The sequence below is a fragment of the Platalea leucorodia genome (genome assembly GCF_965183815.1).
Source record: "Platalea leucorodia genome assembly, chromosome: 24".
Classification (NCBI taxonomy): domain Eukaryota; kingdom Metazoa; phylum Chordata; class Aves; order Pelecaniformes; family Threskiornithidae; genus Platalea; species Platalea leucorodia.
In genome coordinates this window covers 978,997-1,003,567 of record NC_138846.1, presented here as the reverse complement: position 1 = coordinate 1,003,567, position 24,571 = coordinate 978,997, and the positions used below count along the sequence as shown (strand labels likewise).

The following is a 24,571-nucleotide window of genomic DNA, read 5'->3' as shown; positions in this document are numbered from 1 at the left end:
TCCAAAAAAGGAACAATTAAAAACAAAAGCAAACTAGCCCAAACACAATATATTAGCTGTTTTTTTGGGTTTTTTTGTGTTTTTTTTTTTTTTTTCTTGTTGTCGTCGTCATCCTTTAAAATTTTTAACGCTACACTTTGTTCAGGTTACACTTTTTTTGTCTTTTTTTTTTTTTGTAAATGTTTTTCTTTTTTTCTTCATGCATTGTACACCTTTATAGCCTTTGAGAATAAATAAGCTCCATTTTGCTTCCACATCTCTAAAAACTGCAGCATTTTAACTATTGTCATTTAAATCGTGCAACTTTTTGTTTTGCAACACCCCTTTTTAAAAAATGGAAAAAACATATATATATTTTAAAACTAAACCCTATACAACGCAAAAATTCCAAATTAAAAAAAAAAAAAAAAACAAAAACAAAAAACTATACACAATTGTAACTGTCAACAGTACAGATGAGCACAAGAAATAAAATTAGATCAGAAACATATTTATAGAAGCACAAAGGAGGGTGCTGTTTAGATTGTCATTCTTGTTACCTTTCGAAAATAAGGAAGAGTTTACTGGATACTACAGTCTGGGGGGAAATAAAGAATAATGGCCCGGACCAAAAAAAAATATAATATAATAATAAAATAACCCCAAGCCCCCGACAAAATAAAGACCCCCGACAAACCAACCCCCAAAACCGTTTCACCGCGACGGTGAAGCTAATGCCGTATCCGACCCGGGGCATTCCCGCTTTTCCCACGAGCCGTACTTGCCCGTGGCACCAGCCCAGGGGATCGTCGAGTCCCGCCGCCGCGCTGCTGGGGATCCGCTCCGGCGCGGCGCGGCGCGGCACGGCGCCAAACCGCTCGCGCTCTCCCTTCCAGGTAGATCTAAACCTGCATCTCTACGTAACCCAGAGCGTTTTTACGTCTCGGTTTTTGTTTTTTCCAGGCTCTCGGCTTCAAGGTAGAAGTGCGAACTCGGGAGTCAGGGTATGAAGTTAATGAGCAAAAATGTTTTTTTGGTTTGTTTTGTTTTTGTGGGTTTTTTTGCCCCCCTCGGGGTTGCTCTGCACCGATGCTCCGGCGGCGCGGACGGCGTCGAGTGCCGGGGGGGGTCTTCACCGCCTCCTCCCCGCCGGTGTCTCTGGAGCGAGCTGCTCTGCCGGCACCTCCTGCCGCACCGCTCCCCAGCGGGGGAGAAACCGCTTGGTTGGGTTTATTTTCTTTTTGTGAAGAAAAAAAAAAAAAAAAAATATATATAGAAAATGAGACCAATGAGACGTCGTTAATCCCGCCTAATTTCCGAAGCAAGGCCGTGCAAAGAGCTCAGGTGCGTGTCCGGTGCGCCCGGCATCGCCGGGTCAGGGGGGCCGGCGAGGGCGAGGAGGACCACGGTCCGCAGCGTCTCTCCCGCTTCCCGGATGGACAAACGGAGGCGGAGGGAGGGAGATCCGCTTCTGTCGCCGATGCCGCGCCGGCATTTTGGAGGTGAGGTCCGAGCGTCTCCCCGGCGCACGGCGGTACCGGCTCAGGGAGAGGGAGACGGGGGGGTTTAACCGCACAAAACCTGCCGGGAGCCCTCCCCGGCGTCGCGGGGCTCCCATCGCCCGCCCGAGGCCCTCCGGAGCGTGGGAACAGGAGAGGGAATTAAAAATTTATCATCAAAAAAAGAAAATCATCATCATTTGGAAAAATTGTGGCAGAAATTTGATATTTCAAAGGTTTTCATGGGGAAATTTTAGCCGGCCCATCTCTCGGGGCCTCGCTCCCGCAGGCAGGGATTTCGGGGCAAGGTGCTCACCCTGGGCTTCGGTGAGATGCCGGTACCCGGGCAAGGCTCGGCGCTCGCCGGCACCGCAGCGCATCGGCTCATCGGCGGCTCCGGCAGCTCAGCCCCGGGCTGAGCATCGGCCACCCCGGTCCCTCTGCCGGGTCTCCGCACCCGAACCGATTCCATCGCCGGGGAGAAGAGGAAAAGTCAGGGTAGACGTGGGCTCAGAAGGGACGTGCCGGCAGCCTTTCTGCAACGCCGTTTCTAGCAGCAGCTCGCGCACCGCGGTGCCCGACCGGGCAGGGTGCGGCCACGTTTTCCCTCTTTGGCCATCGTTTCTCACAGCTATTAATTTTCACCCAATTTTTGGAGTATCTCTCCTCCTCCAACCACTCACTTTAAGTTGCCCCTTTTCATTTCCTAATAATCATCAACTTTTTTGTCTTGCTTTTCCAATTAGAAACTTGGGGAAAAACGCTTGCTTGGGAAAAGTTTATAAAAAACCTCATAAATTTGCTTCTGGTTTGCCATCGTCCCAATACGTTTTTATGCAATAGGACTCATTTCAGCGGGCTGAGCTGGACACTGGATGCCCGGCGGAGGCTCTAGGAGGGGGATAAATCCTACCGTGACTTTTTGCTCCTCTCTCTTTGCACCGGCGTGGGGGGAAGCCGGCCCCAAAGCAGCTCCCGGCTCCTCCGCAGCCTCCAGAGCCCGTCCAGGCTCCGGATGCCGACGGAGCCGTTTGGCAAAGGTGGCATCCGGGCAGGTTTTGTGCCGGTTTGCGACCGTGACCCCAGGGGTGAGCGGGGCCGGGGCCGTCCCCGCGCAGGCGGTACAAGGGTGACGAGGCGGCAGGCTGGGACGGGGACGAGGGACCGGCATCCCGGAGAAGAGCGCCTGCGGGGAGAAAGCCATCCCCAAATCCTAGCCCAGCCAGGAACGGCCTTTTCTCCTCCAAACCCTCAAGCCCTGAGCTGGCTGCTGCGTTCTGGGGTCAGGGCGCTGATGCCTGCCCCTGGGAAACCACCGGAGCAACCGGTAGCACAACGAAATGCCTTGGTTTTTCCTCCTTTTTCCTTCCACTAAATCACCCCATCAGCAGATTTTCCACACAGCTCACCCTCACCTTTTGAGGCCTAGGAACCTTCAGGCAAAATCCCAAAGGATAATTATTTCAGTTGCATCCTTCAATAAAACCCATTTATTCCTATTTTTCTAATTTAAAGCTTTGGCCCATGTGGAATGGGAATGCATTTTTAAAATGCATTTACAGATTTTGGTTGGTAAAACCCGCAATTTTCTTTAAAAGCAGCAAGAATGCATCCTTCCTCCTCAAAGACGCTTCGCCCAGGCAGGGGCAAGACTTTCCCCTCTGCATTTGGGCAAGGTTAACCGCACTTCTAAAATCACCATGGCCAGAAAGAGCGGAGTTCCCGTTTCTGCTGGAAAGGACGCTGTCTGCATCTGTTTTTCATGCAAACAGGATTAAGCCTTAAAAAATCTGCCTCTTCTTCCCCCAACACACCTTTACGGGACCCGGGCAGCACACGCAGGCTGCAGATGCGTCTGCATCGCATTTAATATTGAAGCCGGGCTCTCCGGGCCGCCCTCGGCCGATGCCAGCCTGCCTTCCCAGCCGGTTTAGGAAAAGCCTTTTTTTAGGAAAAGCCTTTTTTAGGAAAATCTTTTTTTTTTTTTTTTAGGAAAACCGGCGCCTGCCAAAGCCCTTCGACCTTTCTGAGAGCTGGATCGTGTCCGAACCGCCCCTCGCTGCGCATGGCCCTAGGAGAGCCCAGGCGCTGCTCGAGAGCGCGTTTCGGGGATGCTCCGTGCCCCGTCTCCCCTCGGAGCCCGTCCTGCCGCAGGCGCTCTTCCCTAGGGATACGGGCCGACCTCCCGGGGGGGACCAAGGTCCCCGGGGTCTCGCTGGTCAGCGGGCACCGACTGCCGCCTGGTCCGCCCGGCTCGCGGGGATGAGCGTCGCCAGGGTCTGCCTTTTTTCGGCGAGGACGCAGCTATTTGATTTCCGTCCCCCAATTCCCCACGCGCCCGGCTATTCCCGAGCCAGCGGCCCCCGGCCGAGGAGCGCCGTATGTACTGCGTGCGTCGCCTGCTGTGCTAGAATGAATGCCTACAAAATCCTAAAGCTATTTCTCAGGCAGTTTATGATAATTTCCCCCCACCCCATCCCATCCCCATAACCCGTTTCGCCCCCGCGCCCCCCCACCCCACCCCTCCCGCCCCCTCCCCGCGGCCCCGCTGCGAGCCGGCGGCGCTCCCAGGGACGACGGGGACCCGTTATGTGACCCAGGTATCCAACCGCATGCGCTTTACGGAGGGGCTCTCCCCCTCGGGCTCGCTGGTGGGTCGCAGGAGGCCCAGGGATGAGCCGAAATCGGGGCGGGCGGGATCGTCCCGCTCGCTGCTGCCTTCGTAGGAGCTGGTGTTGCTGCTGAGGCTGTCGACGGGCGAGCGGCCGGTGGGCTCGTGCCGGGGCTGGTGGGGGAAGGTGCTGAGCGGGGTGGCAGTGTTTCTTTCCCGGTTGGGCGAGACGGGCTCCGACTTGATGCTGATGTTGGGGTTGGTGTTGACAGTCAAAGTGGTGGTGTGGGACAAGTGACTCCCTTGTCTGGGCATCCGGATGGCAGGGGGACGAGGTTGGGAGAGGAGGAGGAGGAGGAGAGCAGGAGGGGAGGAAGGGGGAGAAACAGACGGAGGAGGAGATAACGGGAAGTCTCTCATTATTCATCTTTTCAGTGGCCTTTTACCCTCCAATCCACAGAACTCATCACCCGCATACCCTGCGTCTGAATGAATCCAGAATTATGAATCTGGATTAGATAATTAATCTGGATTAGATTACAAATCTGGATTCATCATCAGAATTATGAATTATCAGGACTCCAGAATTCATAATCGGCACACTCACCACGACGCATCGCTGCCGAGCCAGGATGGGACCCCGCACAACCCCGCGGGCAGCATCCCCCCTCCGCCAGCACCCCGCGACCCAGCCCCATCCCAGCCGCCGTCCCCGCAGCAGCGACCCAAACACGCGGAGGAGAGGGACCGGCTGCGGCACCCCCGGCACCCCCCGGCTCTGCCCCAGCAGCCCCCGTGGGCTGCCCAAATCCGGCGGAGCGCTCGGACGGGCCGGGAACCGCTTCAGCCTCTTTACTACAACCCGAAATTCCGTCCCGCAGCCCTGCCGGTGCAGGACGGCAGCCGCTGGGGAAGCTGCTGCCTGGAAAACGTCCTCCAGGCAGCGGAGAAACGCGCTGAAGTCGCTGCGCAAAAGCCTGACACATCCATACATCCCCTGGCACGTCATGCCGGGCTGTCAGAGCTCAATCCTAAGCTGGCTTTGGGGCAAAGTCACTGAATTCCTCAATTCCTGCCTCCTTTTGTCCCACGGTCTTAGCGTGATCACGGGCAAGTTGCTTAAATCTTTATTTTGACTAAGATACTCTGAAAAAGCTCTGCGTGTGGACGCTTTATTCCAGACTTAAAGCGGATCCACTTCAGAAAACCTGCTTCAATATAGAAGTGCCTGTATCTTTTTCCTTGGAGTAAAGCAATTCATTTCCAACTTTAAAAGCTACCCTCTTTCTGCACTAGCAGGACCACTATTTCCAGACACCCTCCTCTGCAGCGACCACTCCATTTAGCTCTGCCTCTTGCTGGACCTCAGCTCCCCCGACGTGGGGTGAGGACCACCCTCCCGCTGCGGCCAGACAGCAAGAAGCAGCTCTCAGAGAGCATCACCCAGCACCCCGCCGCCCTGATCTCATCTGGGGACTCCAGGGTCACTCCTACGACAGTGGCAGGGACGGGATTCCCCAAACTTCATGAACCGGCTGCTCCGGCTCCTCCAGCCGCTGCGGGCACGTCTGCTCCTGCCTCCTCGAAGCATGGTGGCAACCCGCTGTGATTGCCGGGGCCCTGCGGCGGGAGGCTGACGATAACCCGGCAGAGGAGTCACGGCTCAGGTTCTGCAGGTTTGGCACCTTGGAGGAATTCCCCGTTTCCCTCTTTCCTTTCCCAACATCAGCTCCGTGGCCCCTGGTACCCATTTCACTTACATTAAATTTCCTAGCGATACAGGAACCAGGTGCTGCTGCTGCTGCGGCTGCTGCTGTTGCTGCTGCTGCTGCTGTTGCTGCTGCTGCTGCTGTTGTTGCTGCTGCTGCTGCTGTTGCTGCTGTTGTTGCTGCTGTTGCTGTTGCTGCTGCTGCTGCTGCCAGGCAGAGATGTTGCCAAGGGACAGCCCACCAGGTGAGCTGAATGCTGGCAGCGAAGACAACTCGGCGCTCGTCAGCTGATAATCTGGAAAGGAAGGAGCCCTTCAGTCATTTCAATGTCAAACCTACTCCGACAGAGTCCCGAGCCCTGCAAGAAGATGGAGACCGGCTCGAGAGACGCAAAAGAGCCCCAACGTACAGAATATCAGCTACCGCTGTGAGCTGCACGGGGATGCTGGCCATAGGACGCGTCTCAGAATCATGGCCTGGTTTGGGTGGGAAGGGACCTCTAAAGGTCACCTACTCCGACCCCCCTGCCATGGGCTGGGACATCTTCAACCAGATCAGGTTGCTCAGAGCCCGAACTTGACCTTGAACATTTCCAGGGATGGGGCATCCACCCTGCTCTGGGCAACCCGTGCCGGTGTCTCACCGCCCTCAGCGCAACAAATGTCTTCCTTAGACCTAGCCCGAATCGAGCGTCAAGGTACGAGCCACTACAGGGCCCCCGCTTCCACACCATCCAACGCCCACTGGTTACTGCTGCCCCCCCAAAGCGCAGCAAGGGCAAACGCAGCCCCGCGCCCGCACCGATGCCACTCAGGACGGCCCGCGGCGCGTGGCAAACCCCCACGGACGCCTCTCCGGCGGAGGACACACCTTTCCTCCGGCCCCCGGGGCAGTAAAACCCCGGTAGCTGCTGACCCCCGCCGTGGGTGCTCCATTCCCCTAAGGGTGCTCTGTCCCCCCGTGGGTGCTCCGTACCCTGTGGGTGCTCCCTCCCCCATGGGTGCTCCGTCCCCCCCGTGGGTGCTCCGTCCCCCCCGTGGGTGCTCTGTCCCCCATGAGAGCTCCGTCCCCCCCGTGGGTGCTCCATCCCCCGTGGGTGCTCCGTCCCCACCATGGGTGCTCTGTCCCCCGTGGGTGCTCCATCCCCGCCGTGGGTGCTCCATCCCCCCGTGGGTGCTCTGTCCCCCATGAGTGCTCCAACCCCCCGTGGGTGCTCCGTCCCCCTGTGGGTGCTCCGTCCCCTGTGGGTGTTCTGCCCCCGTGGGTGCTCCATCCCCCGTGGGTGCTCCATTCCCCTATGGGTGCTCTGTCCCCCGCGGGTGCTCCGTCCCCCCATGGGTGCTCCATCCCCCCCATGGGTGCTCCGTCCCCCCCGTGGGTGCTCCATTCCCCTATGGGTGCTCCGTCCCTCTGTGGGTGCTCCGTCCCCCCATGGGTGCTCCATCCCCCCCATGGGTGCTCCGTCCCCCCGTGGGTGCTCTATCCCCCCCGTGGGTGCTCCGTCCCCCCGTGGGTGCTCTGTCCCCCGTGGGTGCTCCATCCCCCCCATGGGTGCTCCGTCCCCCCGTGGGTGCTCTATCCCCCCCGTGGGTGCTCCATCCCCCCGTGGGTGCTCTGTCCCCCGTGGGTGCTCTGCCCCCCGTGGGTGCTCCGTCCCTCTGTGGGTGCTCCGTCCCTCTGTGGGTGCTCCATCCCCCCCATGGGTGCTCCGTCCCCCCGTGGGTGCTCGGTCCCCCGTGGGTGCTCCGTCCCCGCGCGGCAGCAGGGGGCGCTCCCCGCCCACGGCCGGGCCACGCACGGGGAGGGGAGGGAGATGCTCCTTCCCACGCACGACTCCGGGAGCATCCCAAACCCCTGCCCAGCATCCCCAAAACCCCAATCCCACCCCAGCACCCCAAGCCCCACCCCAGCATCCCCAAAACCCAGCCCAGCATCCCCAAACCCACCCCAGCACCCCAAAACCTAGCCCAGCATCCGCAAATCAGCCCAGCATCCGCAAAACCCAGCCCAGCATCCCAAAACCCCAGCCCAGCATCCCCAAACCCCAGCCCAGCATCCCCAAACCCCACCCCAGCATCCCCAAAACCCAGCCCAGCATCCCAAAACTCACCCCAGCATCCCCAAAACCCAGCCCAGCATCCCAAAACCCACCCCAGCACCCCAAAACCTAGCCCAGCATCCCCAAACCAGCCCAGCATCCCCAAAACCCAGCCCAGCATCCCCAAACCCCAGCCCAGCATCCTAAAACCTAACCCAGCACCCCAAAACCCAGCCCAGCATCCCCAAACCCCACCCCAGCATCCTAAAACCCAGCCCAGCATCCCAAAACCTAACCCAGCATCCCAAACCCCAGCCCAGCATCCCCAAACCCAGCCCAGCACCCCAAAACCGGGGCGGGGGGTGGATTTTACAAAGCGTGGCAAATCCTGCGGCAACACAACACGGGGGGAAAGCAACTGCTCTTCCAGGAGATGCTCAAACCCTTGGCCAGCCGCTTCCCCCCACCCCTCTGCATCTGCTGCAGATCCCGAGCGTTTATCGAGCGCTCGCCCTCCCTCCCCGAGCCCGCTCCCGCTCCCTTTGCTCCCTTTTTTCCCCTGTCGTTTTGGGCGTCTTGTGGTTTCAGCCTTCCCCACCCCAGCGGGGCCAAACTTGCCGGCAGCGGCAGAACACAAAGAGGTGGCTGCAAAGGCGCTGAACCGCTGCCAAAGCCGCCGGGCTGATCGGAGGCACACCCTACAGAAAATCCCAGCACCGGGCTCTTCACCCTGCACGCTGCTTTACCCCCAGCACCAGCCATTCTGGTTTAGGAGCTCCTGACACCCACTGGTTACGACAGCCGCCTCCGCAGCTAACGCCAAGAGCTTGAACTGGAGCCATCCCGTATCTCGAAGCTGCAAATGGTTGGGTTTGACTTAATCAGGCTGCAGAGCCGGCACGGGAAAGGGCACGCAATCCTGGCCAGCGGGAAGCTCAACACAACCTCACCGGCCTGAAATCGGGACAATTCCCACCCCGTTAATAGGTTAGCCCTGGAAAGACCAGGCGGCAACAGCCCAGGAGTTTGCAGAGGACACCTGCACCCTACAGCCGATCTACGCGGCGATAACCCCTGCTGCAGTTATCGCTAGCAAACGTCCCAGCCACAGGCACCGACGGCGCCCGGGTGGGAACGCTTCTCTGCCTGCGGTCATCTGCAAAAGAAAAATAAATACCGAAAGCTGAAATTCAGCCCCCCCCTCCGCCCGGAGCGGTAGCAGCGCAGGGCTCAATTAAAACCTATTTTGGGGCCGTCGGCTGTACGCAGCCCGGCTGCCGGACCACACGGCCGACGATGACTTCCACGCGGGGAGAGGAGCCTGCTCGTCACGCACAGCCAGGCATCTTCTGGCCTACACCTACTAATTAGGAGAGGGAGTTCCCACCACGCCTATTCTGGGTTCTTCCAGACAAGCAGCTTTTGACATTTTTGCAAACTTTTCTCTGAGCAAATGCCAAAATGAATTACGCAGGAAACCAGCAAGTCCTTAAAGTCTTCGTTTGACAGGTCGCAGAACCAACCCTTCGCTCGGGCAAGTGCGCCGTAACCATCGCCTCGGGCCGGTTCGAACCCCACCAGCCCAAATCTGATGGGCCTACGAGCAGGCCGGTTTGCATTCCTCCCAAACTTTTGGGGACCTGACGCTTATTTTCATTAAGCTCCTGTTACAACATCACCCGGAGCTCTCAAGAACCTGGAGATGGGTGTAGCTGTAATTAGCATCCACTTAAAAGCACCTTCACGCTGCCGGCGCAGCGCAATGGGCTATAGCGTGACAGGATCGGGCCCTCGCAGACCCTCTGGATACGACAGCGACTTCTCGTTATTTATAGGAGTTTCCCCTTGATTTTAATCCCGTGAAACTCTTGGGCTCGACCACGTCTTGCGGCAGCGAGTTCCACGAGTGATGCTGCAGCTGCGCGGGGAGAGCCAGGCACGTGCTTCCAGCGGCACGTTTCCCTCTCCTATTAAATTATCCATAGAATCACGGAATCGTTAAGGTTGGAAAAGACCCTTAAGATCATCGAGTCCAACCGTTAACCTATCACTGCCGAACAGAACAAGCTCTTCCCCAGGCCGCGCGCTCTTACCTGTGTTGTACGCCGTGGGCATGGCAGAGAAGGGCAGCCCCTGCGTCAGCAAACTCGGAGTAGCCACAGAAACAACCGGCGTGGTTAAAGAGTGAGTTGCTTGGGAGACACCTAACCGCTGCGTATTCTGCTGGGGAAGCAAACGGAGAGGGAGTTACAACCCAGGTGTATTTTACTCTGTCGTCCTTGTGGGTTGTGGCCCCCCCAAAACCTCGGGCTGCAGCTGCCCCCCTGGGCATGCACCAGCCTTTTCCAAGCAGCCGAGGCCGATGACAGAGCCCGTGGGACTGAGCAGGATTGATCCTCCGGCCACTCCGCATGGCAACAAAGCCAAGGGCAAACCACACCGGGGACAGAGATTTCGGACCCTTGTGACATTCACGTGCAGGTCACTCGGCATCGGCCTCGCGTCACCTTTCTGCCCAGGGCTGGGCTTCCCCCGCAAGGACCAGCAACATTCCTGCGAGCATGGAGGGGGGATAGCAGTGGGATGCCTCAGTCTGTATTCCCTCCGATGTGAAAAAAAATCGCTGTTTTCCAGAGGATGCACTGTGCTCCTCAGGGAGCGAGACAGGTACCGAACAAAACCGGGACCAGCTAACGCGGCGCAGAGCCGACACGTCCTCCTCCCTGCAGCACCCATGTCCACGAGCGTGCCTCTAAGGCAAGCTGGAGATGCTAAGCACCAGTCTCAGCACTTTAAAGGCACGCTGGCATCCTTAAACCTAAAATCCGGTGCTCAGCAACCTGCCGGCTTGATGCCCTCATGGGGTTTGGGTGACTTGGGCATTAGCAGGTCCACTGTGGAAAAATTCTGCCCTTGGACCAGTGCATGCCAGCCTCCCGCCGTGGTCTTCCAGGCACTTATGTGGGTGGATCTACGGGTCGGATTCAGCCCTGTTTACAAGGCAGATAATCTGGGCTGTCTCTGCTGATCTGATTTAAATCAGACTCAAGAGGCTTGACTTTAATCTGAAGCACCCTGGCGCACGTCACCCCGTGAAGACTGGGGCAGCGCCCAGCTTAAATCACGCCTGGCACGAGGCTGGCTGCGTCCCCGGGGACGCGGCGGGGAGCCTTCCTCCCGGCTCGCCGCGAGGCGCCGAGGGCGCCCAGGGCCTTTTAGGGTTGGGCATGGGACCCTGCGATGGTTCACGGCCACGCAGGGCTCTCCTGGGATAAGGCTGGAGGCTAAAAGCCCTGCCCTTGCCACCTCCGGAGGGTGACAGCACCCCGGCGTGCTGGATTTGCGGCACCCTGCACCCAGATGCCGCCCAGGCACCCAGGGAAGGCGATCACCAGGGCTCTAATTGCTAAAGCCCTGGGGCTGTAGGAGCAGGTTTTCCTGGCCCAAATCCTGCTGGCAACCATCCTCGGCCGTGCCCACTGCCCACGCGTTAAGGGCGCTGCAGAGAAATGCCTTCACGGTGGGCAGGATTCAGCCCCGTCCCTCTCCTGCCTGCACCGGACCCTGAGCCAGCCCAGCAGGATGCGACCCGCAGCTCCATCCCCTCCGCGCCCTGGTAGCCTTGCACCGGGGATCTGCGGCTTTCCGGGGAGAGCGCCGGCACGGGGACGAATCCGGCTGCGACAGAGGGCTGGGGCGGTGGGACGCTGGCGTATCGGCCCCGGCAACGGGGCAGCAGCCATCCCCGTTACACCACGAGGCGAGCGCGGGGATGTCAGACCCGGCCGCGCCGGAGGAAGCCCCCAAGTTTTCATCCCGATTCATGCAGGTAGGAGGTGCAGAGGTGTGCAAGCTGCCCCCCGCCCCGCGCCACTCACACCGCCGTGCACCTTGCAAAACGCTCCCGGTTGCAAAGTTACAAAACCATGCAGGCATGCTCCCGGTGAGATCGCTTGTCGCCGTAGGCTCGGTGGTTGGATCCTGCTCTACCCTTCGGATTAGGAGCGTGTAAGAGAAATGGGGGGGACGCCTCTCTGAACCCACTAAAAGAGCAGACCGCGCTCGGAGCCTAACGCTGTCAGGAGCAAACCCACGAGGTTGGCGGGGGCTGAGAACTGCGGGCAAAGGGTTAAGGGCAGCGGGGCAGGTCTCAGCAGAGGGGCAGCTGACTCATCCCGCTGCCTGTGTGTAAAGAGGTGGGAGTTGCCATTTAGAGAGAAGATCTGGTGTGTAGGTTGAGCAATATGGAAGGAACAAATCTGGGGAGAAGGTTAGCAGAGCGGGGGGGGGGCATCTGCACCAGGCGGGATGAATCCGCGGAGCAGCCGAGGCAACGCTCTGCTTTCCCCTTCCCGATCCAGCTGTGCCGAGGTCCCTGTCCCCCACTCCTGGGTTTCGTCACCCTCCACCTCCCCGCTGCCAGCTCAGCTTGGGCGAGGGCTGTTCTTCACTTCAGGCAAAAATCAGCCGGGTTAGCTCAGACTAACAATTAAAACTGTTCATGCCAACCCGGCTGATTTTTGCCTAAAGCAAGCTGCTCCTCCAGCTCGGAGACAGGCAATGCCCTCTGGCAGCGGGAACGGTGATGAGCAGATGGGGAGGCGGGTGGTGACTGTTTTCACTCTGCAGATGGGGAAACTGAGGCACGGAGCTGCTGGGAGGGGGGCCATTAAGCAAGAAGGGTTTTGGAGCATGGAGAGCGGCAGAATTGAAGTCTGCCAAAGCCCTGGCCAATCCTTCCCCTGGCCAAGAGTGTCTCCTTGCAGGCTGCGAGAGGTATTGGCTTACTCCTGTGTTTTTGGAGAGCTTTTCCCTGGCTGCGTTAGCTGCATCCTACAGCGGCTCTCGCCCTTTCCTCGCTGCGCTGACCTGTCGCCCATCTGCCCTGCACCAGAATAGCAACAGAACAGGGTGAATCATTGCCACAAACAAGGTGGTGTTCACTTTGCTGGCAGGGGGGAAAAAAAAAAAAGAAAAAAAGCCGTAAAAATAACACAGAAAACAGCCCCTGTGCACAAAGAAGGTTTAGGGAGTGCACTAGCCAGCCAGTGGATTTACACAGGCTTTAAATAATATCCTTAATATGGGAAGCGCCTGATTTACTCCCTATCTCTCATGCGGTGGCAGTGGGCCAGGTCTTCCCGTGCTGTAAACTGCGGTGGCTCCAGCGAAGCCCACGGGCAGGGGCCCGGGCAGCGGCGGTGCCCAGGCTGGCTCCGCGCAGCCCAAAAGGGACCCGGGCTGAGCCCCCCCAGGGAAACCAGCACAGCTTTTTTGGCCTCGCTGGAGAAACAGGCGCTGTACAGCTCCTGTCAGCTCCTCCTTTTCCATAGGGAACCTGATTTTCCTAAAAGGGCGTTTTTCTCGGGATTGATTTTCTGTGGCAGGACTGGATGTGACATTTGCGCTGGCACCCGCGTCCCGCCGTGCCTTTGCCGAGCCAGGGCAGGGTGCGGGGACCAACGGGACAAGCGGCCCACGTCCCACCCCGCCGCCACGCGCGCTCAGCGGGGAACTCACCAGAGCCAAGTGGTCCTCCGTCTGCCCGCGGGAGAACAGAGAGAAAACCGAGAGGCACCGTTAACTCCACAGCCCCGCCAACCGCCGCGCCGCCACGCTCGCCGGCACCGCGCCCTCGCCTACCGCGGGGCACGTACGGTTACGCTTGTACGGGTTACGCTTGTGCCCGGAGCAGGGCTCTGCACTGTGCTGGTTGCAGGCACAGGCTTTGCACCGTGATGTTTGCATCCAGCATGGTGCAAACAGGAATCCAAGCCTTCCTCCTCGGGTCTCCCCGCCGGCACGGCCCCGGCCAGCTCCCACCGCTACGGCATGGATTAGGTGTCCGCACCGCATCTGCTCCAGCGCAAAGTCCACCCTGCAACCAGTCTGCTGGCAGGGGACACGCTCCCACCCCATCTCCTTGCAGACCTCTGCCGGGCACTCACCAAATGGTGCATCAACCCCTTCCCGCTCTGCGAGGTGATCACGCGTAAATCCGGCTTGCGGCTGTTGGTGGGGAGCTGCGTGCTGTGGGAGGGCGGTGGCGGGGACTTGGCAGGGATGATCTTGCCCAAGCTGCTGCCGTTGGAGACGGGAAGGAGACCTGGAGAGGCTCTGGCACTCACGTAGCCGTTTCCTGCAGGAAAGTGGGTGACAGAGAGGAAGGAGGTGAATGCACGGCGGTGAAGGCACGGCGACGGTGAATGCACGGCGGTGGTAAATGCATGCACGGCGAGCGGTGCCGCAGTGGGGCTCCACGGCTGCTCCTCCTCGGGAGAGCAGCACCGCGTCCCCCCAGGCTCCCCAAAACCCTCCTGCACACCAGGCAGCTCATCTGCAGCCCCGAGCAAGCTCGGCGGCACCGGCAGCCACTCCAATGCCTGCGGCGGGTGCGTCCTCCCCACCGAGACCAGGCAAACCTGCCCCGGGCCAGGCAGGGGCAGGGGCAGGGGCAGGGGCGGGGCAGGGGCAGGGGCAGGGGCAGGGGCAGGGCAGGCAGCCGGCCCCGAGCTCCCAGCGCCCGGGGCAGCTCCTCAACCTGCAGGAACCCACGATCATTACTGCAATAACAACCAATAAATATTACAGGCCTGATTTGCAGCAAGGCCTCTTTATGCTGCTCTGGCAGGGTACTGGGGCCCTAGCAAGGGGGGATAATTACTGTTACGTTCACTTTTAAGGTCTCTTTATGGTACCGGAGCAGAGAAAAGGGGCCGTGGCAGAGCGAGGACTCGGTTCGCTCATCCCACTGCCCCTTTGAAGATCTGAGGTTCCCTCCTCCTCCTCCTGCTGCCCCACTTAAGGATTTTATGTGCAAGGGGGTGGGGGGGGAGAAGAAAGGAAAGGAAGAAAAAAATTTAAAAAGGAAAAGATTTGATGAACATCAGGAAAGGAATAAATTGGATCAGATTACTGTTCTGATGAGGGTTTTTTTTTTTTTTATGAATAGGCCCCAAAGATAGAAAGGCGTTTAGCAATCACCAGGATTCAGCCCTCATATTCATTGCACGTTAGACCGGGAAAAATAGGTCGCTGATTGCATTATTAATCACATCCACCATTGCGCTACATCTGCATTTCAGCAGGCGGCTGGTGGCAGTGACGCCGCAGCCGTGGCGCGTGCTCATCGGGGGCCAAGCGCCAGCCGCTGCCTCTCCCAGAGCTGTCCCAGGGCCGGACACATCGGTGATGGGGTAAACTGGGCACGGGGGACGGCCACGCGCCCTGGGAGCCACGGGTCTGATCCCACCGATGCCGCCGGGGACGAGAGATGCTGCCCCACCGGGTGCCTGGGAGCTGCCCGTTGGATGCCCGGGAGCTGCCCGTCGGATGCCCGTGGTGGCATCCCTGTATCCGTGTCCCTGCCCGAGGGAGGGGACCGGCTTTCCCGTCCCCAGCGAGGTGTCCTCCCAGTCCTGAATCACCGTCAGCAGCCGTGCATAAGGCACGTGCCCGGTGCCTCGGGTCCCGGGTACCTCTGTGCACCGTGAACTACTCGCATTTCGCTTGCAAGGCCACCGGCTTTTATATTTATTAACAACAAATATGCATAAAATTCCTCGGGTGACCTTCGCTACCCACAGTGCCGGCAAAAGCCGACGGAGGCAAAGCCAAAATACATGTTAAACCCCTCGATATTCTCCTTCCCAAGGTGGCACGGACGCGGATGCACACGCGGCTCTCACGGCAGCTGCCACTTTGAGGTACGCCACGGTATCGTGCGCGCCAGCTGGGGCTCGCGGTGGCCCCGGTGCTGGAGGGGAGCAGGTTCGGGTCCCAGCGCCGCCGCTCACCCCCGAAGGGGCTTCCCTGGCAGGGGATCTCGGGCGCTGCCATCGGAGGAGTCCCCCCAGCCTGGATCCGAGCTGGAGAGAGAAGGACTGCGCTCCCGCTGGGATTTTGGGATAACCCTGATGCCAAGGGGTCCCAAAGCGAAGCCCCCGGGCTGCCTTTGCACCACCCTGGTGTGAATTTGAGCCTGGCAGCGCCCCGTGCCCTCGCGAAGCCGGGGACGGCCAGGGCACAGCATCAAGCAGGGTGGGCAAGGTGCTTCCCACCCGCAGAGGCACCAAGGACGGTGCACGCCGTGGCGGGCAGGCGGGACGCGGGGACGCAGCCCGCATCGCTGCAGGATCGGGCCAGAGGCACCCGGCGGCTGATGACTCAGAGGCAGCAGGTGATCGCTCGGTGCCGCAGAGATTGCAAGGGAGGAGGAGAAGGAGGAGGAAGAGATGTCCCAGGTACCCGAAAACCGCAAGCACGGCGCCGGAGCCGTGCTCCCCTCCTGCAGCCGGCGCGGGAAGCCCTGGGGATGGCAGGGGTCCGGGGACGGCAGGGGGTGCGGGGCTGGCCGCGGCCGGGTTGTCCCTGCTCCTCACGCCCGTTTCCTGGAGCGGCGGCAGGAACGCAGGGAATGCTCCGGTGACGTCAATGCTGACATTCACAGGCCCTGCCAAGCTCCGCGCCGCCGCGGCTGCTCCCAACAGCTGACGTGGGGGCGGCCTCGGGGGGGAAAAGGGGCCGCGAAGGTGGCTGGGGACCGCGGCACGATGGCCCCTTCCCTCTGCCTTCGAAGGAGCAGTGAAGCTCCATCCTGGGCACTGCAAGGGCGCCGGGGAGACGCCAGCCCCACGAACGGCCCTGGCAGGGTTCGCTCTGGAGGCACAGCCGGGGAGAAATTCCCCCGGCACTGGCATGGCTGCTGCCTGGCACAGGGAAAAGGTTATTCCTGGCAGCGGCCGCGGTGCAGGGGATGGGGATGGGCGGCCACGGTGCTGCAGAACCGCGTCTGGACCAGCCCCGTCCGTGCAACCGGCGGAACCCGAGCTCCAATTTGGTTTTAATTGGGGCAACACCGAATTCCACGCTCCTCCTCTGTGCTGTCGGCTGGAGCCCCATCGCGAAAAGCCCCCGAGCGGGTGACGAGCCAGGCTCCCAGTGCAAGGCCGCCTTCCCCGCTCCGCCTCGCCCGGGGATGGACGGCATCCACCCCGCTAAGCCCTGGACCGCGGCCCGTCCCGCCCCAGCCCGCAGCAGCAGTGCCGGTAGCGGCAGCTGCTTCCCAGCGGGACGCGGGGGCCATCGCTGGCTTTTGGGTTGTACCTACGCAAGCGCCGGCCCCAAAGACCTCACCCTGCAGACAGCGGAGGCAGACTGCGGGGAAGGAGGTATTATTAGCGCATTTTATAGCTGGGGAGCTAAGCCACAAGGTCTGAGCCTCGTTAGCACTGAGGCTCTCGCAGTGGAAAGGGACCTTAATGAGCTTTTTTCCTTGCAGTAAAGTTCCTTTATAGGGCCCAAGCGCAACGAGGAATCAGGTGTTAAGTGACTCACCCGAGGTCAGGGGAGGAACTGGTTGCAGCGCGGGGAGCTAAGCCCAGAGCTGCCCAAACCATGCTCCTCAGTGGCCATCTCAGTCGTCCCCTTGATTTGCAGCTCTCCCAAAGACCCCGGGGAGATGCCAGCCCCCAGGATGCGCACCCCGCTCCTCCTTCGGTCTCTGGGGTCCCCACCGAAACCAGCAGCCCCCAGCAAAGGCGCTGGTCTGGAGCTCCATGTGCCAAACCCTCCCGCTGCCAACAGCGGCATAATCCTCCCTACCGCTTCTCCATCGACCAACGGCGCTGAACAGCAAAGCAAAATCCTACGTTACGTGTGGGGAAAGCGAGGCACGGAGTGGCAAACAGAGCCGAGGGCGCAGGTCCCGGCGCCCACACCGCTTGCCGAAAGGCAACGGCTCCTCACTTACCCACGGGGCTTGGGCAGGCTCCGTTCGTGTTGTTCAGGTCTCCCCCGAGCATCGCCCCTGCAAAGCAATGGGAAACACGGGGTCACCGTCCGCTCGGAAACAGGGTGAGCATCCCTCCTTTGGCGGGGGAGGAAGAGGGGGAGCACGAGGGAGGAAGGCAGAGGAAAATGAGCGGTGGTGCCTTCCCGGGGAGAAAGTCCTGGGCAAAATGAGCAGCATTCCTGGTGATCAGGTTGGGAAACATTATCCAGGCAGATCCGTTTCCTTTGGGCAGGAGCCAGGCAGCACAGGAGCCCGCTCCAAAGGAGGCGGCTTGGAAAACACTGCGGCTATTTTATTCCAAGCCCCGCTTTGGGGGACACGGGGCCAGTGCTGCCGGGGAAGAGAGCCCCAGCAGCAAGACGTGAAACACTATCTCCCCTGTAATGTTCGCACCGAATGGAAACCATCCCCGAGCGCTGCCAGGACGCTGCTACGATTCGGCCTCCCACGGTCCCAACGCTTGGAAAGCGCTGCCGCTCCCCGCCGTGCCGGGAAAAACCGTACCAGAGGCCTTTTTATCCCCAGTAAACTGAACGTTTTGCCTCGCCTGCAAGAAGATTTCATTTTTTTCTGCCTTGTTATTGAGTTATTGCTGAAAGCCACCTATTCACAGCCTGGCCATGCCACGGGCGGTGATTTCGGCCAACAGCCGGCACGGAGGCTCTGGAGCTGCGACCGCAGTCATCCCAGAGCCCTGGGCAGGGGAATGAGGAGCCTCTGATCCCAAACCCCACCTCCAGCCACCGCCCAACCCTTCTCACCCCAGAGGGGGAAACGCGAGATGGAAACCTTTTTTCCAGCCCCCGGCTCTCGGGTCCGGGCTTGCAGCGAGAGGCTGAGCCGCTGCCGTGCAGGAAAGCGCATTTGGTCCCCACGTGGGAGCGTGATCGGGGATGGCGGTGGTCCCAAAAATATTTTACAGCTTGAGAAAGGGCGAGGTGACCCCCAAAATGTGGCAGTCACGGCACTGCAGCGTCCTTCCTTCAAGGGACAGGGATGCGAAGTCCTGGAGGAGGGACCCCACCAGGATTTGGGGGCTGTCCCCTGCTGCGGGACCCCACTTGCACCCCAGACCTCGGCACCCGCGCTGCTGAAGCGGGCTCATCCCCTTGGGTGAGCGATGCCGACCCCGTCCCCAGCCCCATAAACCCCCTCGGCCGCCCTTCTCCCGCGCCGTCCCCGAGCAGACGGCGTCGGCCAGCGCCGAGATACCAACTCAGCGCTCTGCTGCGCATTTGCTTTGGAAACAACGCCGCAGCGCTCTGCTCGAGTGCCTTGCTAAAAAAATGTAAGGAAAAAAAAAAGTTCTTCTAACATGCAAGGGCCTGGCTCCTATAAACAGGATTTCTTCCGTGTCCCAGGCAGCGAGTGAATGAGACGCAGATGGCCGGACTTGGAACACCTCTGCGCTCGCAACCGCGAAATTATCCCCCTTCAAACGAACGGCGAGCGAGATGGAAACGGCGAGCCTCCAGCGGATTCTGCGTTACAACGAAGCCTCCCTTTTCTTTCGGCAGAGGGGCCTGCGAGAGGGCAGGGGAGATCCCTGCCGCCGGAGCTACGGCCGTCCCTGCCCAAGGAGGGCTCTGCCGCCCAGCCTGGAGTGAGATGTTGCTCTTTGGGACCGGTCCTAGAGCAGAAAGACCCCTCTCCCTGAGGTCTGGGGGCCTCATCCTGGTATCCGAGCGCTTCCAGCCATCCCCGAGACCGTGCAGAGAGAGCAGTAAGCAAACAAGCTGGCTTCGAACCACGGCTCCTGCTGCATCCCAGCCCAGGCACCTCTTTCTGCTCGCTCCCACCCAGCCACCCAACCTGCTTCTGGAGGCACCCCCCAGCCCTTCTCCCACCCCTCCAGCCCTTCTCCCACCCCTCCAGCCCCTTTGCAAAGTCCCCCCTGAGCTCTCACAGCCCCGGGGCCCGCAGCCAAGTGCCCACCGCCCAGATGTCCGGGCGGTCACCCTCACCGGCTCTGCCATTTGCAGCCCGTGCGATTTTTACAGACCATCTGTGACAACCAAAATAGCAGGCAGGGGCTTTCTGCACGCTATTATTATTTATGATCGCACTGCGGGAGAGCCGGGCCGTGGTCACACGTCGTCGTCCCCCCCCTCGCCGCTGCAGGGGACGCGGGTGATGAGCTCCTCTCCCCTAACCTGCCCTCCGCCACCCATCGCCGGTCCCCGCTGGAAACGACTGCTCCCTCCGATCTGTCAGCAGATCCGCATGAGTAATCGCTCGGCGACCAACTGCAACCAGCACAGCCCGACTCAGAAAAGCCCTTTTTAGGCAGCAGTCCCGTGTCACCGGAGTGCCACCGGCGAGCGGGATGCCGGCAGCCACCCCCAAGCCTGGGAACGGCGCCGGGTGACTCATCTCCTTGCGCTGCCCAACCTCAAAACAGATCCCTGCAGGGATCTGGCTCTCGAAAAGACCTTGGTAAGGCGAGGGGGGGTCACCCCCAGTTTGAGGCCAAGGCACAAACTGGGGGTATCAACCTCTGACAGGAGGGCAGGAGCATGGGCAACAACCCTTCCAGGCTGCTCCTGCCACCCACGGGTGCCCGGGCAGGGGATGGAGGCAGGAGGGGGGTCCCCTGCCTCCCGGGATGCCCCGTGCTCGGTGCCGCACGCCCAGCGAGGCTCTCGCAGAGAGGATGAGGAGTAGGGGCTGCGAAGGGTCACGGCATGGCTCACCTGCGCTGGCCGGCCTCTGCGGCAGCCCCGGGGACACGGTGTTTCTCTGCAGCGCCGGCTGCTGCGGCGAGAGGAGCCGGGGGTCCGTCAGCGAGGAGGTCACCAGGGACTGGGTCACCAGCGAGCTGCCCGGGTTGCTGAACTGCAGGGTGTTTTGGTTGGTCACCGGCACCGTCACGGGCATGGCGAAGTTCGGAGCGGGCACTGCGGACTGAACAGAGAGCAGGGGGTAAAGGGGAGCAGGCGCCGCCGGGCGAGGAGAAGGGGTGAAGTTCCTGGCTTTGCAGGCTCTGAGCAAGAGCGGGCCTGATCCTGCATCACAGCAGCAGCAACACCCCACTGCTGAAAAAGGGGGGACGGTCCGGGGCCCCCCAAGCCCCCATTTCACTGCTGTGCTTGCACCCTGCCCATGCTGGCATCTCGAAGGGATGCACCGGAGCCCGGATCCCACCAGGGAAGGCCGGGAAGAGCAATCGGCTCTCCACTCGGACACGTCAAAGCTTTGCAACCGGTTGCTTCGCTCTCGTTTTCAGGCCGTATTTATTTACCCCCAGTATTTTCAGGGCAGCCTGCGGAGAGGTGGCTGGAAACACCCCAAAGCATCGAGGCGGGCAGCAGCAGGGTGGTCTGCCCCTGCCAGCGCCGAGAGCGGCCGAGCTCGGCGCTGCCCTTCATCCCACCGCAGAGGCCGAGCAGCCCGCAGGGATTTTACGAGGCCGTTCTTCATCCGGTGGGATGGGAAGAGCCCTCCCAAAGAGCTGGCAGCAGATCACCGGTTTGGGTTGGCACTGCTGCCGGTGGCCGAGCATCTGGGAAAGGCTCGTTTTGCTCTGCACAGCCCCCGGGTGACACTGGGATCCATCCTGGCACCTCCGGGAGCTGCTGGGAAGGAGGAGGAGCTGTCCCCAGGGAAGCAGGAGCATCACTAAAGCCCTATCCTTGGCTGCGGGTCGAGGACCAGCTTCACCTACCAGCGTCCCCGCTGGAGCCAGGCTCGCCGTGATTATCCTAGCCGTCTGTCTTATGTCACTGATTTGCTCTTCGTTAACAGGAGCAGGCACCTGCTTAGAGGCTTTAGCGGGGGCTTTGCTAAAGTCCCACTTTTAATTTGTTCAGGGCTGGAGAGGGAGAGCAGCCCAGCGCCGGATGGGACCATCGCGGGGCCGGAGCTGGGACCCCGCAGGCCGCAGCGGCGAGGGCAGGGGGAGCCGAGCATCCCCCCCATTGCTGGGTGGGGGCTGCTGCCCTGCGGCCCCCTCCCCTCCAGAAATCTGCTCCTAGATGGGTGATTTTCTTTTGGGGTAGAGGGGAGGACGGGAGGAAGGAGTGGGACGGTGCTCACCCACGCCTCGCTGCCGAAAACCCTCCCCGCCAGCCTCTCAAGGGCATCCCGTCCTTCAGAGATATCCCGTGGCTGCAGCCAAGCTCAGAGGACGGCGGCTCTGAGCCTGCGCTGCGGTACCGCTCCGAGGGCCGCCAGCCCGCCGTTCCGAGGGACCGGCCGCGGCGTTTCCCAGACCTTTACACGCTGCCGGGGTGAGCTGTAACGCAGAGCCCTCCCTCTGCTCGGCCCCGGGAGCTTATTCTGCACGGCTGCAAAACCGGGAGGGGGAAGATTTCTTGGGCGCTGCGTGAGCACCGAAGCAGCGTTGTGTAATAAATCACTGCAAACGCGGCTGCGTGCGTGCACGTTCCCGGGAAAGGAAAGGAAAAGCTAACCCCCGTGCATCGCATCTTAAGCGACGCCGTGATAAAGCCAGGAGGTTGATACGCCAACCCGAGAGCGGAGTTCGGCTTTTAATCCGTATCTATCCCATCGCACCTTCAAACAAGCGTCAGGCCGACGCCGCCCCGGCGTGCAGCGCGATGCACACCCAGGCCACCAGCCAAGTGGTCCCAGGTCCCCCCCACCCCAGGGAGGACACAACTAGGGAAGGCGGCTCGCACATCAGTCCAAAATCTGGGGGAGAAGATGCACACATCAGCCAAACCTCAACAATTTCTGTTTTCACTAAAAGCGATTACAAACACCAAATGCAGAAGCCGCGCCGAGGCCTCTCTTTAGCGAACAAGGCTGTTGTTAAGCTTCCCCGGCTGCCGAGCCTGGTTAGTTCTCATCACACACAAAACCAACCCAGCTGGTTAAAAAGGAAAAGCATCTTCTTCAACCGCACACGCTCCACCTGCATCACTCAGTCCCTGGCTGCCCAGGGAGGTTTAGTGGGGGAGCCAGATGCTACGCCCTGACTACGAAGCGCCCAGCACCTGAATGCCACCAGCCAAAATGACTTTAGGGCACGGACCGTTCCCTTACGGCACGTCTGGATGCTGCCTCCGGTGATGGGAGCCTGCTTGGAGCCCTCCCTTTGCAGCAGAAAAATACAGATGCTAAGCAGTCCCTGCTTTCTGAGCTCGTTTTGCACCAAGGATAAAGCTCTGCTGCCTTTTCGACCGATTTTGCACCGGCAGCAGGGCTCGTGCAAGGCACTGGTGGGGTGCACGTCCGTACCCCCACCCCACACGAGCCTTGGCAGGGTGGAAACCTCCGGGAGGATGAGGCAGAGCCAAGCCTTGCAGAGCTAAGCCTGCACTAAACCCACCCCGGAGGGCTGGGCTTGCTGTCACAGCCGAGCTGCGAGCAAGCATCACCGCCTGCACCCCGTTTGGCTTCACCTCCCCAGCTCTCCCAGGGCTTGGGGCAGCCACCCCTCCCCGAGATGCAGGGGATGGAGATGAAGATTTTGGGGTGCTTGGGAGGCTCCCGGAGCGACGCAGCGCTCACCTGCTGAGTCAGCAAAAAAAGAGCCGTGGATTTCACAAGATCCAAATCCCAAGAAAAGCCAGAATTTTAATTTGTGGGAGCTTGCAAAGCACAGAAGGACAGATTATTTTTTTGGGGGGGGGTGTAATTTTTGCAGTGCTGCATCCAGCCCTTGAAAACGAGCCTCCTTTCTGCTCCTGGCAGCATTAATTATGGCTGCAGCGACTCGGGGTTAATCCCTCTGAAGAAGCCTTGCCTGCATCAATAGTCTCTGCTCCCTTGAACTAACAACTAATTTGAAACGTGTCCCCCTCCTCCTCCCGTCTCCTGACACAAATCCCTTTCAGCGCTGTCCTGATGCCACCCCGGTGACGGCTCCGGGATCACAGGCTAAAACCTCCCTGGATTTCTGCCGCGGCCACCAGCTGCCCCGAGGGCTCGGTGGATTTGGGGGGAATTAATGCGGAATAGCCCAAACCAGGCTGAGCCTCGCAGGGATGTGAGGGGCCGGCAGCCAGCGCCAGCTCGCACGGATGCTGGGGTCGTAACCCAGGCAAAAAACCCTTTTTGGGGGAAAAAAGGGGCAAAAAAGGAGGCCTTAGTCCTGTATTTGCAGGAAAGGAGGGGAGAAGAGGAATATCCTCCTGCGCTGCCCGGCCGGAGCCAAGGAGGCTCAGGAATGCCGGAGCTAATGGGAACGGCTTTCCCAAGGGTTGTCCCCGCTTCTCCGGGTGGGAAACAGGAGGGACCCTCGAGGCCCCTCGTGCGTCCCACCCATCAGAGCCGGGGTGCATTCGGGGCTGCGGGGGGCTGCGCGCATCGGCTCCCAAGGCAGAGCACGGCTCCAAAGCAAAGCCATGCAAAATCCAGCCCCCCCGGCACCTGGAGGCAACCGGGGAGGGGAAAGGGGGGGCTGCAGACCACCAGCTACTCACTGCGAGCCGGTAACTCTGCATCATTTTATCAAACTCCTCATCAATCTTTTTATATTTCTCCTCCGTCTGCGGGGTCAACGCAAACACTTCATCCCCTTCCGGGCTCTCGCACTCCCTGTGCTTCTTGTTCAGCGCCTGTTACGTTTGGGGAGGGCGACACGGGGGGGGGTGGGGGTGTCGGGGAGGGATCGGGGGGACGAGGTTGGAGGGAAATCGAACAGAAGAAAAAACAAAACAAAAAAGAACATATAATGAAGGTTTTCCGGCCAAGGGGCAGGTACTTACACCGTATCGCTTGAACAGGATATCCAGATCCTCGTTGCCTTTACGGTATTTATCCTCCATCAAGGGGCTCTGGTCTATCGAGTCATCGCCGTCGGGCTCCGGGCTGTCACAGCCGTTAAAACCTTTCTTTCTTAACGTCTGAAAACACAATCGGGACAGTTTGAGATCTGGGAGTGGGGATGGGGAACATGGGCAGCTGCCTGAGACGGGCAGGTCCCCCCCAAAACATCCCCCGGCCCATAAAGACGAGGACTCGCGTTAACGCCTG

General features: G+C 60.2%; 1 protein-coding gene across 6 annotated transcripts in view; it reads right to left on the bottom strand.

The window, feature by feature from the left end:
- Positions 1–4,032: 4,032 nt before the first annotated feature.
- The window catches only part of MEF2D (myocyte enhancer factor 2D), a 33,385-nt gene continuing 12,846 nt past the window's right edge, over positions 4,033–24,571 (bottom strand). The window contains exons 3-11 of one of the 6 annotated variants that reach the window (XM_082332725.1): positions 24,304–24,441; positions 24,019–24,153; positions 20,323–20,533; positions 17,588–17,644; positions 13,785–13,975; positions 13,357–13,377; positions 9,930–10,059; positions 5,850–6,093; positions 4,033–4,396 (exon numbers count right to left, since the gene is read on the bottom strand). In XM_082332725.1, the coding sequence (XP_082188851.1) occupies positions 4,066–4,396; positions 5,850–6,093; positions 9,930–10,059; positions 13,357–13,377; positions 13,785–13,975; positions 17,588–17,644; positions 20,323–20,533; positions 24,019–24,153; positions 24,304–24,441 (1,458 nt within the window). In that variant the 3' untranslated portion in view covers positions 4,033–4,065. The remainder of the gene's footprint in view (positions 4,397–5,849; positions 6,094–9,929; positions 10,060–13,356; positions 13,378–13,784; positions 13,976–17,587; positions 17,645–20,322; positions 20,534–24,018; positions 24,154–24,303; positions 24,442–24,571) is intronic. The other 5 variants (XM_082332726.1, XM_082332727.1, XM_082332728.1 and 2 more) reach the window with 5 other exon arrangements.